Here is a 15,112-nt window from a genome sequence, read left to right on the forward strand (position 1 = left end):
ATTTTCATGTTATCTATCATCTTGTCAACCATCTGTACCAGTAGAAATGTGGTCTCAGAATGCTGGACCCTTCATTAACTCCTCTGTATCACATGTTCTTTATGTTCTTTCAGTCCCGTTCATTCTGAGTAAGTATGTTCTCCACCCGTGATCCCGCTTCTCGCTGCACAGTCATGTGTTTTAAAACTGGCAGCTGCTTTCAGACTGCTTTCAGCCGCTGTAGTCTGCAGACGTAACACAGACTCAGAACTGAATGTCTGGAACAGGATCGATATTATGCTAATTAAATAAAGCTAACAGCACTGCACTGACTGTTGAACTTCTGATTTTCTGTGAGCACACTGGTGGGAGTTTCATCTTATGATCTGTGTGTTTACTGGGTGTTGCTGATCAAACCAATGACTCATGGGAAATGTGGTTTGTGGGTGAAGGAATAAGGTGATTTTGCTGAGAGTATGGAATGACTGCTACAGAATCATAAACACCAGAATTGTCACAAAATCATCGCTGTGACTAAAACAAATCAAGATTAACATCACATAAAAAAAAAATGTATGCACTGAATGTATGTGTTTTTTGACTCGTATATTTCTGTTATTCCCAGATATGTCAGACCAGGTATTACGAGTTTTCAAGGCGGACCAGCAGTCTCGATATATCATGATCGGGAAGGACACGACGGCGAAGGAGGTGGTGGTTCAGGCAATCCGGGAGTTCGCGCTGACCGCAGCAGCCGAGGCTTATTCTCTGTGCGAGGTGTCCGTCACACCAGAGGGCGTCATCAAACAGAGGCGGTTACCAGACCAGCTTTCTAAACTCGCCGACAGGATTCAACTGAGCGGCAGGTAACGGCATCTTCAGCTGAATCCAAAAACGTATAGTACCCATGACGTAGTTTAATTAAGTTGATGTTTCCCATTCATTTTCTGTAATCTTATGCTCTTGCAAATTACAGTTACAATCTAATGAGACCATCCTGATTAGTAAAAATAATACATTAGGGATACATGATTATTATTTTTTAAATTATTATTGATTATCCTCAGCTGGTTCTTTTGGCCTTTAAATGTCACAATCAATCACATTTTCCAGCCTGACATAATACATTTCCTTGAGTGCTGCTAAGAAATCTGAACATTTCATAATACTAGTGGCATGCTATGTATTTCAGTGGCCTTCAGTGGGGTTCTTCCTGACTTAATCCACTTTTTAATATCAGTATGATTTCATCAATACTGTATACAATAACAGGGCGTTGCAGCACAGACAAGTGCCTGATGTAATGAGAATGAATGTCATTACTAAAGCAAGAAATCCCAATGAACACAACTCCACAGGTCAGGCCTTTAGATTACACCTTGGCTGGGCCGACTAACGGTGTGCCCAAATTAAATGTCCCCAAATTAGTGTCCCCAAATTAAAAATAAAAAAAGGCCAGAGCAGAGTGTAAACGAAAGTATTGACTCACTCGCCCCTGCTTTTTTCCTCCCGTAAAACACATCGGTTATAATATACAAGGCTTGTTCATAACGACAGAGAAAACATTAACAACACATATGTACCGAACAGGAAAGCACAAGTATTCATGCTTCCCGCAGAAGTCATATTTTGTGATAACGTTAGCACAAACACAGAATCCAAATGCAGAACTCCGACAACAAAAGTTAGTTCCAAAAGGTTTATTGTTCACACACAGGTGAAAAAATATAATGAGTGACAGAATCTTGAGGATAATGGTTGGGGATTTTCTCCTCAGATTCGTCCTCCGGATCGTGGGCAGCAGCCCGTCTCCCCGAGCGGTGTTAGGATTCTTTTCCCCGACTGGGGAAAAGCAAAGGGAGGTCAGGGACGGAAACAGGTCATACACAGGCAGGCTAACAATCGAGCAACAGGACATAAGGACTAGGCAAACTCACGTACCGGTAGTCAGGGCGAGAAGGTCAAAACCAGATCAGATGAGGCAGACAAAAACCGACAGGGATCAGGCAGAAGACGAAAAACCGAGGAATCCAAAACAGGTCAAAAAACAGGCAGGCAAACGAACAAACGAGGTCAAGTACGCTGGTCTGAACTACTGGAGTTACAAACTGGCGACTGACAAGGGGAAAAGACAGGGTTTAAATACACAAAAGGGAGGGAAGACAACTAGACACAGGTGAAGCAAATTAGGGCGGAGACAGGTAATCAGGACAGAGGTCAGGATGAGCGGGGAACAGGAAGTAAATACGACAGACAAGACACATGAGGGAAAACTTAACAAAATAAAACAGGAAGTGACACACGAAACATAAAAGACAGACAAGACCAGACTATTGTCTGGCAGCAGGTATGACATATTTGCGCCGTTTGATTGGTCTAAATCACCCGTTTCGGCCAATGAGAGGTGATGAGAGCTTGGAGATTGACTCGTACGTTGTACGCCAAAGGTTTTCTCTCAACAACCATGCCTCGTGGGCGACCTATAAGTTCAGGCCGCTCACATAACAAACGCAGTGAAACATATGACATATGAATTATCTGCCTGCATGCAGTCCTGTGATTTTGGAATTAAAATCAGCTGGCCATATGCTGATCAATACTTCTGGAAATTAGACTTGTGGAATCCATGCCTTCATACTCTTGAATATATCTGAAATAGTCTGAGAAAACAGGAATTACTGTTGAAAAATCTAATCCCGCACCCACCCCCTCCGCCGATTCCAGCATCTGATGTGCCCAAATTAAGGTAATCTAAAGCCCTGCAGGTCTCCTTTCACTACAGCCACATCGTTTCGAGCACAATCACTAATATTTACAGGATAAAATAACAAAGACATACAAATGTTCATAAAACATTCTACTCACCAAAACTAGCCCTTATTTTTTAGTATGTCTTTATGGGAAAACCGCTATTGAATCTAAGCCAGTGTACTTTATCTCTACACATCTGGTTTGTAGCTGAGTTTGTTCTGACTAGTCGCTCTTTGATCGTCCAATCAAATGACATGAAAATGCAGATATTATCGTACACCTGCTAGATCACCCCCATGTGGGAAACACGAAATCTGATTGGTTAAAGTAACAAGCTCTTTTCCATTTATTTGAAGCTTCAGAGGCTGCACTGTTGATTCTGAGCCTCAAGGCAGATTTATTTTACCCGGCAACACGTGATGGTGAAATATACAGTCGCGGAAAAAATCAATAGACCACCCTTGTTTTCTTCAATTTCTTGTTCATTTTAATGCCTGATACAACTAAAGGTACATTTGTCTAGACAAATATAATGATACCCACAAAAATAGCTCATAAGAGTTTAATTTCAGAGCTGATATCTAACCATTTTCCATGTTTTTCTTGATAATAACCAAAATCCCTTACGTTCTTACATCAATAGCTATGATATTGTGCTGACAAAAACAGTCCTCTTAGGCATTCCATGTTTTCTTTTCTCTTCTTTAGTAACATGGTACACACAGGAGTTAGTACTTGGTTGTTTTTGATGACTTTTGATGGTCTAATCATTTTTTATGCAACTGTACTTGGTCAAATGCTCTAATATACACATACACTACTGGAAACATTGAGACCAAGAGAAAAGAGAAATAAAGAGAATAGAATATTTGGACTAATAATACATCTTGATGGAACAAATATAAAAATGTTGGGTGTAAATGTAGGTCAGTGATTCTGATTGTTTAGGCAGAGAAAACACAGAAAAGTGGTACATTTTTAGTCTGAAATCAGTACATGTTTGGCTTTTGTATATCATTTAAACTATTAGTATCTTCTCAGACTGCTGACATGTTTCATTCACATTCTCCTTTATCCTCAGATACTACCTAAAAAGCAACATGGAGACGGAGACGTTATGTTCAGACGAGGACGCCCAGGACCTGCTGCGAGAAGGACAGATCTCCCTGTTGCAGCTGAGCACCGTGGAGGTGGCCACCCAGCTCTCCATGAGGGCCTTCGAACTGTTCTGCGCCATCGAGCCCACTGAATACATCGACGACCTGTTCAAGCTGCGCTCCAAGACGGGCTCGGCCAGCCTCAAGCGCTTCGAGGAGGCCATCAACCACGAGACCTTCTGGGTGGCCACGGAGGTGACGCGGGAACCCAACCAGCTCAAACGCATGAAGACCATCAAGCACTTCATCAAGATCGCACTGCACTGCCGCGAGTGCAAGAACTTCAACTCCATGTTCGCCATCATCAGGTGAGACAGAATAATGAGCACTGATTTTATAGTATTCCAATTTCAGTTTTCACATTTCTACATATTTTAGTTGTAGCACATTAATTGTCTCAATTAGGCTTAAAGTTTATTGTTTAATTGAATCGACTTCTGCTCACTTTTGTTCACAGAGGCTTTCTTTTAGATTTTATTCTTTATTAAATTCATTTTTTTATCTAATCTCTTCTCCACGCTGCAAAAATCAAAATCTTACCAAGTGTATTTTTCTCATTTCTAGTCAAAATATTTCATCACACTTAAAATAAGACATAATCACCTAAAGAGTAACTTGTAAGTGAATCTTATTTCAAGAAATCTTACCAAGATCATTTTCACTTGTTCCATTGGCTGATTTGTTTGTTTGAATTAAGCAAAAAAAATATTGAATTACACAAAAAAATATTCAGTTAAGCAAAAAAATATTGAATTAATCAAAAAAATCTGCCAATGGAACAAGTGAAAATTATCTTAGTAAGATTTCTTGAAATAAGATTTTCAAGATCTATTGTCTAAAAATAAGTTCTTATATTTCACTTACAAGTTATTCTTTAGGCGATTATGTCCTATTTTAAGTGTGATGAGATATTTTGACTAGAAATGAGAAAAATACACTTGGTAAGATTTAGATTTTTGCAGTGTGTTGTGTTGTGGATGAAGCCTTTACCTCATTTCATTCTAATATTAAAAACAATTTGATAATTTTATTTGGGAAATGTCTGGCTCTTACTATCAAATCTAGTTGTGACTTTGCCTCCAACTTTTTTTCAGTGTATTATTTAACTTTTAACCAGGAAAGACTCGGAGATAAAGAACATCTTCAGTAAGAGTGTCTTGGCCAGGATGGGCAGAAGATAAACAAACAAGATGAATATGAAGGAATTAATTGCCCCATAATTAAACATTTCAAGAGCAATTCAACAAATCCATCAATATTAATATTAATATGAATCAGGCAGAACATCTACAGCCAGACACGCCTGCCTCCAAGTCATTTAACAACTTAGAATGCATCCAATGAAAGCAGCTGCTGAAGTTTAAGGTCAATTTAGAACCGATTTCAGACGAAAGGAAGCAGCACGTTTACAGATGAAGATCTATGAAGAACTCCTGGGGCGCTCGTCATTTATTTTATTATATTTTGGCATCTATGAAAAGAAGCGATAATAAATTCATAAACGACTTTGAAGCCCCACAAACCATCCTCATTCTCATTCTCCCTCTGCCTTTAGCGGTCTGAACCTCGCCCCGGTGTCGAGGCTACGAGGAACGTGGGAGAAGCTGCCGAGCAAATATGAGAAGCTCTTCGGGGACCTGCAGGACCTGTTCGACCCCTCCAGAAACATGGCCAAGTACAGAAATGTCCTTAACAATCAGAACCTCCAGCCCCCAATCATCCCTCTGTTCCCCGTCATCAAGAAGGACCTCACCTTCCTACATGAAGGTAAACACCACCGACGCCTTACTCTAAACAAAAACACAATTATCCTGACTCCATTAAAGGGAGATAGTCAGGAAAAAGTACACATATTCATTCTAAATTAGTTACTTTTTAGCACATTGGCTTTTTAAATAAGTAAAGGGCGCTTAATACTTTATTTTGCATGAAGCTATTCTGCATCTACCAGGCTGTTAAGTGACATTTTTCCGTCAATCATCTGATTATTGCTCATAAGTAGTACATAAGGACATGTAACACTGAGGCACTACCACTGTATGAGGCAAAACGTGTTTTTTAATGGATTCTGAAGAGCAAAAATGCCACTTCTATGTACTCAATAAGCAAGTACTTAACGGCAGATCTAAATAAAACACTAAATCTTGACGTTTGTCTTAGTCTCCACTTGTAATGTGTACTTAAGGAGGATTTTTATGGTACCTCTAAATGTTTTCTTCATAATTAACTACATATGGTCATATAATAAGTCTTCATTAAATTCCTTTGATGTGTTTGCTTATTTTTAGGTCGTTTCCCTTTTTTCCGCAAGTGTTTTGTGGCACGGCATAGCAGACAAAATCAGAAACTGTTCTTAATGTCTTGCCTCGTGTCAAGTTTAGGTTTTTTCTCTATTATACTGCAGCAGCTCTTACTGTGGTGCAGAAGAAAATCATGCAATAAAATCACAAGCTAACAAGCCCCTGATAATTCAGTAATGGCTTTATTTATGGAGCGTATCAGCCACACTTTTAATTACTTTCCTTTATATTCATGTGTTTTAATTTAAATTGTTACCAAAATCCAACACACATGTTTTTTTATACCTCATTTCTCATATGTACAGTACTGTGCAAGAGTCCCCGTCCAACATTAGGTTTGTTGGTTTAGTGAAGTTCTAATGACCACACATATGCATTTATCAGTATTCAGATACAATCTGAATATGGTGGTAGTATTTAGTGTGACCTCCCTTTGCACTTAACATGGCTTTAACCCTTTTGTTCTGACACGATGAGATTTATTGCACTAATTTTCTGTTGTTTTATACCAGGTTTCATTCAACATGTCAGATGTTTCTAATCGTTTATCCTGCTTCTTGTCACGGGGTCAGGGGTCACAGTAAATACTGACTTTAACCTTTACACCTCATTTAGTTCAGTTATTTGTGTGTCTTTTAAGGTTCTGCACATACGGGAATGAAAAACAAATATGTATGCTCATTTCAACCTCGAAAAAACAACAAAGTTAAAGGCAAATTAAGACTTCTGCACAGTACTGTAAGTGCTGTAATGATCAATGTTACTTTAATGAACGTGTCATTTGTGTTCAATTTATTTTCCAGGTAATGATTCTAAAGTGGACGGCCTGGTGAACTTTGAAAAGCTGAGGATGATTGCCAAAGAAATCCGCCATGTCGGTCGCATGGCCTCCGTCAACATGGACCCAGCCCTCATGTTCCGGACGAGGTAAGGAACCGTAGATGAAACAAACCCAGATCCCAGATGGTTAAACACCCGTAACCTTGCAGTCAGCTCCATAGTGACTAACTCCTCGGGGTTAGTCGGTTCACGTAACATCAGTAGGATTTTTTGCACCACGCTTTTTTTTTTTCCCAAGCAGCTGTTCCCTCTGGCAACTGTTTCCTCTGGCGACTGTTTCCCTACACACATTGTTGGCCTAAATTGTGCACAGTGCTCCTGTGAAAGTGTGTCTTTGTCTAATGATGTCTCTTCCTGGTGGCGTTACCATTTGATTTCCTCTCCTCTGACTTTCATGTGGGACTTTGGTGAAATTACTTCTCTTTTGGTGATCTTGGTGTTCTTTTCCCGTCTTAAGCTTTGTCTCCTCTCTTTTCTCTCTCTACTCATCCACCCTTTGCCCCCATGCTTCTATGTTCATGGCACCCACCCTGTAGGAAGAAGAAATGGAGAAGTTTAGGGTAAGTGTGGTGACCCTCCAACATTTTGCCCTCCTTGCACCCAAATCCTTTTTTATTTATTTTTTCTGACAATTTGCGTGGTTATTTTCTCCTTTCCTGGCACGTTGTCTTCATTAACCGGTTTGAGTTGAATCCTCCCACTAACACCCTCTGATCCTCGACTAAAGGGGTTAAAAGATAAAGGCCACTTATGCTAATATTAAGTTCTGCATCTGCAAAAGCAGGTGCAGCTCCTGATACAAAGCAGACATATTTGGACTGGCTTACTGCCTCTTTTTCCTCAATTCCGAAACAGATACAAATATTTCTTCACAAAAGAACAATATTATCAAAAGTGACCTTTATTTGATATGTTGTGTTATCTAATAACACGCATGCGGCTTTGGTTTCAGACTTATCTTTGAGGTTTTATCCGTATGCGAAGCTTCCAAGAGAAACGCAGTTATTATTTTTTATCATACTTTACATTCTTGTGGTCGAATAACTTTGCTCACAGAACATTTAACAAGAAACATATGGAAGCGCATTCCATTTGCCGGAGTTAAAATAACACTGTGACTTCTTCTGTAATTATGACTTTGCATTTTGTAATTGTGAAAAATTATCCGATAATTACAAGACGCTTTTTCCCAAAAGTACTACAGTTTCCTTGTAATCATGACATCCTTATCTCTTCATTACGAGACACCTATTTGTAACTATGGCACATATAGAAGTCTGCACATCCTGTGTTTATTGATTTACAGCACATAAGTATATGTAATATCCCTAAACCCCCTCCTTATATAAATACGACTGAAGATAAAATACTGATGAAATAAACAGAAAGAGTCTTTGACACTGATGATACGTCAGATAAAAAAACACGAGGAAATGAATTCTGATAAAGGTCTGTCCACAGATGAAGACAAACACAGCTTCTCATTGACTTAAGTTTATCATCCGCATAGTATTTGGCTGAGACTGTGTGCAGATAGTGCCTTTACTACGACTACTACCAGCTCTGACTCAGGCCACAGAAATGTAAACTATGACTGAGTTACACCAGTAGAACTCCTACTTTCAACTCCCCTGTTGTTTGACTGCAGCCATCATCCCTCACCCCCCTCTGCTGTCTGGAATGCCTGGAATGTTTTGGAGTTGAGAAGAATATCTAAAGCTACTCTCTGCATGTCTTAACTTTAAATACCTCGCCCCCCGTGTGGCCTTTACTACAGTTACATTGAATAAAGGTGCATTTACATAAACTCTGCACTAATAAGTCTCACCCTCCTGTCGTCTGTTTTTTTTTTTTGTTTGTTTGTTTTTTTGTGTGTGTTTGTCCGTTCCAGGTCCCTAAGCCAGGGCAGCGCCAATGCGGCAGTCCTCGACGTCACCCAGACAGGTGGGCACAAGAAGAGGGTGCGACGCAGCTCCTTCCTGAACGCCAAAAAGCTTTACGAGGACGCCCAGATGGCCAGGAAGGTCAAACAGTACCTGTCCAACCTCAGCCTGGAAACGAACGAGGAGAGTTTGCAAACACTCTCGTTACAGTGTGAACCCTCCATTAACACATGTGAGTAGAGCTCCAAGTAACGGCCCCTGCTGGTGTTGTTATCTGCTGGTTATTTTCCTGATTAATTTATTTATATGGCCTTTTAAAATGTTTCCCAAAGCTCAAGGCAGCATCCTGAAATAGCTCTGTTTGGCCAGAACCCAAAGAAATTAGACAGTATTAAAGATTAAGACACTACAATCAGAGAAAACTTCAAAAAAACCAAACTGTGAATCAATTAGATTATTGTATTAATCAAAATATGATGGCGATTAACAAGTACTAACGACTGTGAGACTTTTTTGTACCTTTTATTCTCTTTTTTTACCATCCTAATCTTGTTAATTTCTTGTTTCCTGTTTAGTCAGGCTTTTCCCAGCTCTCTGTGTTGTTTTAACAGTTGATTTTACTCCACTTACTATTTTATTCTGAGGTTTTTACCATCGATCATCAATCAGTTCCTTAGTTATTGTGAGGTTTTTTTTATTTCTCTGTTGCACTTTGAGATTTTCTAAATGAAAAGTGCTTCATAAATTAAATTACTGTTATTAATATTAATTTCTCTCATTCCTGCCACAGGGACTTGAGATGGAAATTAGCTAGAAAGCAGTAATCTAGTACAGAGCATCTTTACTCTGTGTGTAATGTTTTCTGTACGCGGTCGCTGAGAAATAAATGAAAAAATGTCTAAAAAGAAAGCAGTAAACCTTTCTGTCATCTCCCAGTTCAGAGAAATCCTAAGCATTAAGTACATAATGTTCAGGAATGGGTTGGATACCCGAGGAATAAAAAGACACTCAATCTTTATTAATAATAAAAACTCACCGAGGAATAAAAACGACAAAACCACTTGGCCAGTTTTACAAACCAGACCGTGGTTTCCTGCATATTAGTTTTTCCTTTAGATACATGAGTCCATATGAAGCATAAACTCTAAATCGAACATGTTTCACCACATTCAGTGCCCAAGAATGCCGGTGGGAAGCGACCAGACACTTCTCCAGTGGTGTCCAGAGCTGCCAGCCAACAGAGGGGCCAGCTGGCCAAAGGAAACCAGGCCCTCCAGGTCCCAGCTGTGGCCCTCTACCCATCCCGCAAGAAAGTGCCAGTGAAGGATCTGCCGCCTTTTGGTAAAATAAAGTTTTACACATTTAAAAGAAAACAAGAATATAGTTATTGTACCATATGTCTGTGACTGCCAACCTGAGCTGAATTTATCCAAGGGGAGCAAAGGGATCATAGGGCAGCTTTAACCAAACCTAAAGGACCTCAAATGGGTCGCAGAGGTGTTTTTTTTTTTTTTTTTACCAACCGTCAAAGTAAAATGCATAAAAATAATTTGACTTGTGGATTAATTTTCACATTTAAATGTTAGCTCTCTTTAATTCATAAAGATGTAGCAAGAAAGATGGAAATATCAGAAAAAACACAGACAAAATTATATCTGGAGCATGAGAAAAACTATATAAAATTATAATAAGATAAAAACAAATGTAAATACACAAATGTTGAAAATGGCATATGATGGAACAAGATGAAAACATTGTAAAATAATAGCAGTAGGACAGTAATCCATGTTGTAATATTGTAAATTTGGATCTCGAAGCAACAGTTACCTTTTGGGTTTTACATGACAAATATAGAGCATTAATGCACATTCATTTATTAACGGGAAAAATGGATTACCAACTAGTGTCAAGCTGATCTAAAGCAAATATTCTCTAAGTAGTTAGTTAATTATTGACATGAGGTAGTTGAAACGTGTGCAGTTGAAAATAAAAACATTAGCTGACGGAGAAAAGATGGAATAGTTAAATGTAAAGTATAATATAATGCATAATCATGTAATCAGCTACAAATAACCAATAAATGATCTAAGCGGTCAAACTGATAGCTGGAAGATAGAAGCGTAAGTCAACATCAACAGTAAAATCACTAAATATGTTAAAGAATGCATAAAGAAGCTAAAGTTCCTTTGCATTACGTTAAAGTATTTAATCTGGTTTTCGTCTCCTTCGTTACTCCTGTTTTCTAAAATATGAAACTCAGAACGTCTAGAAATAAACTCATCAGAGGACGCTCTATTCCTGGAGCATCGAGTTGTTGTTCTAATGAGCTCCAGTCTGCAGGCGGTCCATAGTCACAATGTAACATAAATTATAACAGCCGGATTTGGAGATACTCTACATTGAGCTGCATGTTCTAGATGAAAAATGCACAGAGACGTCTAAGTATTAAAGGGTGGGAAGCAAAATTTACAATGAACATTTAGTTGTTTTTTCTCAGCAGGCACTACGTCAATTGTTTTGAAACCAAACATATATTGATGTCATAATCATACCTAACACTATTATCCATACCTTTTCAGAAACTTTTGCCCATATGAGTAATCAGGAAAGCAAACGTCAAAGAGTGTGTGATTTGCTGAATGCACTCGTCACACCAAAGGAGATTTCAAAAATAGTTGGAGTGTCCATAAAGACTGTTTATAAAGGAAAGAAGAGAATGACTATGAGCAAAAGTATTACGAGAAAGTCTGGAAGATACTATTAAAGAAGAATGGGAGAAGTTGTCACCCGAATATTTGAGGAACACTTGCGCAAGTTTCAGGAAGTGTGTGAAGGCAGTTATTGAGAAAGAAGGAGGACACATAGAATAAAAATATTTTCTATTATGTAAATTTTCTTGTGGCAAATAAATTCTCATGACTTTCAATAAACTAATTGGTCATACACTGTCTTTCAATCCCTGCCTCAAAATATTGTAAATTTTGCTTCCCCACCCTGTACATGTCAGGAAATGTGTATTTACTGGTTAGGAGAGGATGCAGGTTAGGAGTCAATTTGTGTGAAAAATACAGTGAACAACCTGTCACATGGTGTTGGCAGCGCATTGATAAAGACATAAGACAGTTTTAGAATTGGTACAAAGGCGTAAATCATCCATATGATTTGTGTTGTAGAGGATGAATCCCAAAGTGGACGTGCATCTGTTTCAGTTACTTCACTGTGTGTATAGTCTGGGTGTGAGTCTGTATAAATGTCCTGTTCACTCATCTTTCTAAATGCCAGCCCTGCCTTGTTGTCTCTTCCTCCTCCTGTTATTTGCAGACAATAGATGAGCTAAACATCCCCGTCTTCTGTGTTGACGGTGCTGCCTCCTACAGGCCGTCTGGCACCAAACCCGTACACAGATCCCAGACGGTGCAGCTTAGCATCCCCGGCCCCTCGAGGGGGTGGGGGGGGGGGGGGGGGGGTGGCAGTGTTCCTCGTGCTAATTCGGCTTCGTCTTCTTGCAAATGTCCACAGGCACCAGTTCCCCCCAGTCGCTGAAGAAGATTCTGTCTCTGTCAGAGGAGGGGAGCGACAGGCACCGGAGGCAGCCAGAGGACACCGTGTCCAACGCCTCCTCCCAGCTCTCCTCCCCTCCCACCTCCCCCCAGAGCTCGCCCAAGAAGGGTAAGCCAATAATCCTCCCTTCTACATGCGCTTCACTGCTCCCCTCTGTCAGGATGTGGCACCAATGCCACCTGCTGGTCGACAAATGAACTGCAGTGTACATTAAAATCAGCTTATGTATGCGTTTTATTCCATATCATTAATATGCCCCCTGAGACCCAGCAATGCACGATAAGAGTTTCACAGCTTTGCATAAAACAAAAGAAAAACAAAGACACTGTTTGCTGCAAAGGACGTATAGAAAAAAAAAAGTACGAAAACATGTATCTGAAAAAAGTGTTGCATCATGCTGTTTCTAATCAAGGCAATTATTTAATCTAAAAAGTTAAAATCTTGACTTTTCTGGGTCTCAGTAGGTTAAAGAAGAGGTAACTTATCTTTAATTCTTATTTTGGAGAGAACAACAATAGATGAAGTTGGAGGACTGAGGCAGAGTTGACGAAACACTAACCTTTTTTTTTTTTTTTAATTAAATTTTTTTTTTAAAACACTTTTACAGCACAGTAACAACAATTACATTGGACAAAACTACAAGGGGGGATGGTGCTCCATATGCACTCATCTGCTTTTCCCCATCAGATCTGGTGACAAGCATTAGTGTCCTTGAATATGGTCCATTTTTCCCATCTCCATTTAAAAGTTCCCACCTTAATCCTCAGATGAAATGTTAATTTTTCCATGGCATATATTTCCTCTATAATGTTCAGCCATTGCTGTAGTTGAAGAGGGTTGCTGTTTTGACTAAAAAATAATCTTTACCCTCTAAACTCAATTGATGACATCTGTCACATCTTGATCCCGAGTTATCATAGTTTTGATATTTTCAGTTTTTATTTTTCAGTTGTTTTAGCTTGGTGTTTATTTTACTGTAGTTGTAGTTACAAGACTGGATTTGGTAGTTCTATTTTTGAAAAACTGATTAATTAAAAGGGTTAAAAAGGTAGGATGAGAACAGAATGGAATAGCTGTAACACTTGTAATTAAGTGAATGTGGGCCAATGTGTGCAAGGGGGGGATGACTACTTTTCACCTTTTTTTTCTTTTTTCTTTTTTTTTAGTTGAAGTTTTTGTTTGTTGTTAGTTGGTTTTTGGAGAGCTGGACTTGTTTATACTTGTGCTGAGAGGGTATGTATACTGAGAATGTGTCCTACTATAAAAATTATTGAAAAAAAAAGATAGGATGAAAGATTTACAAATATCCAATATTGTGCATTTCTACTTGATTTTAGTCGCTCTGTTGTTTGTGGGGAGCTGCAGTTGTTCTTTCACTGCTCCTGCTAATTTTAGTCTTTTTTTTTTTTTTTTTACTATAATAATAATAATCCTGCCTTGACCTCAGGGCTGCTGACATTATCAGGCCACAGTCAGGATTATGTGTTCCCTTGTTGAACCACTACAGCCACAGGTAAACCAGTACTGGTCCGGTGGTGAGTCCCATAGGCCTGAAAACACTGGCACTAATGAGTCTGGAGGCTGTTACGTAAATGGTTTTTAACTGCGATAAACATGACGGTTGCTTCGGAGATTTCGGCAGCTTTACTTGGGACAAACACTTCTCTCTGGGCTTTTTGTTTTTGTTGTTCATCCATGGTGACTCCCAGTGGTCACGTTATTTTTACAACACTGCAGTATTACTGTGTTGCATTAAGCACGTCAATGAACAGACCTAATTAAGTCATTCATAGACTAACAGCAGAATTTGGTTTAGATTAATTAATGAAACAGTCAAAGTGGCTCAATTGTCGTAATCCAACTGGTTCTGGTTTTACTGTCGAAGCATCTTTACTGGTGTAGCTGCAGACCACAGGACTCTGCGTCTAAATCTCCTGGCTCTGTAAAAGACCACTGCTGTGTATTTTTAGTTCTTTAAAGGAGCTAAAATTTCATTCGAGGCTGTTTGTCATTGCTGGAACCCTCTGAGCTCCTGTGAGGCCTCTTAGTTGTTTTTCATGGTTGATAATCCTGATCAGTCAGCGCTTTGTGTTCTACTCCACTTGTACAGTGTTTTACGCCGCAGTTTAGTCGTGTAATCATTTCCTACTTTGTCGAGTCTTACAATATGGACGTCAGAGGTTACTGGGGCTATCAGAGTTGATAGGAGCAGGGAAATACGACCACCAGGCCGTTAAATGGAGTTGAGCTACAGTTAAATGCCACAGTGACAGTCGCCTATAACTATAAAATACCTCCTTCCATGTGTCAGCACCAGTAATTTCACCGTTGTTGTGCACGTCCCAGTCCCTTTGCTCCTATTATCTAGACTTTTCCACACTCTTCAGCGTTGTGTCGAACCCCAGAACGCTGCAGTAAAATGCTGTTTCGGTAGGAATCTTTGCATTCATCCCAACAGAGCTGTTTGGTTTCCTTGGACGCCGGCCTCTACAATTATCCCCGCAGTACGTGTGTGATGCCTCGTTGAAATGAAAAAAGACGGACCAGGAAGAAATATGTGAATGAGACGTGATTTATGACGCATGTTAAAGAGGAAAACTTCAGCTGCCAGACGCTGTTTTGATGTTTTACTCTTGTGGGT

General features: G+C 39.4%; 1 protein-coding gene across 16 annotated transcripts in view; it reads left to right on the plus strand.

Moving 5' to 3' along the window:
• The window catches only part of rapgef2b (Rap guanine nucleotide exchange factor 2b), a 133,647-nt gene that overhangs the window by 108,767 nt on the left and 9,768 nt on the right, over positions 1-15,112 (plus strand). For 11 of the 16 annotated variants that reach the window (XM_030146392.1, XM_030146386.1, XM_030146393.1 and 8 more), the window contains 9 exons: positions 114-128; positions 605-845; positions 3,812-4,195; positions 5,443-5,654; positions 6,991-7,114; positions 7,564-7,587; positions 8,919-9,142; positions 10,084-10,251; positions 12,430-12,579. In XM_030146392.1, coding sequence (XP_030002252.1) covers positions 114-128; positions 605-845; positions 3,812-4,195; positions 5,443-5,654; positions 6,991-7,114; positions 7,564-7,587; positions 8,919-9,142; positions 10,084-10,251; positions 12,430-12,579 — 1,542 coding nt within the window. The remainder of the gene's footprint in view (positions 1-113; positions 129-604; positions 846-3,811; positions 4,196-5,442; positions 5,655-6,990; positions 7,115-7,563; positions 7,588-8,918; positions 9,143-10,083; positions 10,252-12,429; positions 12,580-15,112) is intronic. The other 5 variants (XM_030146388.1, XM_030146382.1, XM_030146397.1 and 2 more) reach the window with 3 other exon arrangements.

The sequence above is a fragment of the Sphaeramia orbicularis genome, chromosome 10 (genome assembly GCF_902148855.1).
Source record: "Sphaeramia orbicularis chromosome 10, fSphaOr1.1, whole genome shotgun sequence".
NCBI lineage: Eukaryota > Metazoa > Chordata > Actinopteri > Kurtiformes > Apogonidae > Sphaeramia > Sphaeramia orbicularis.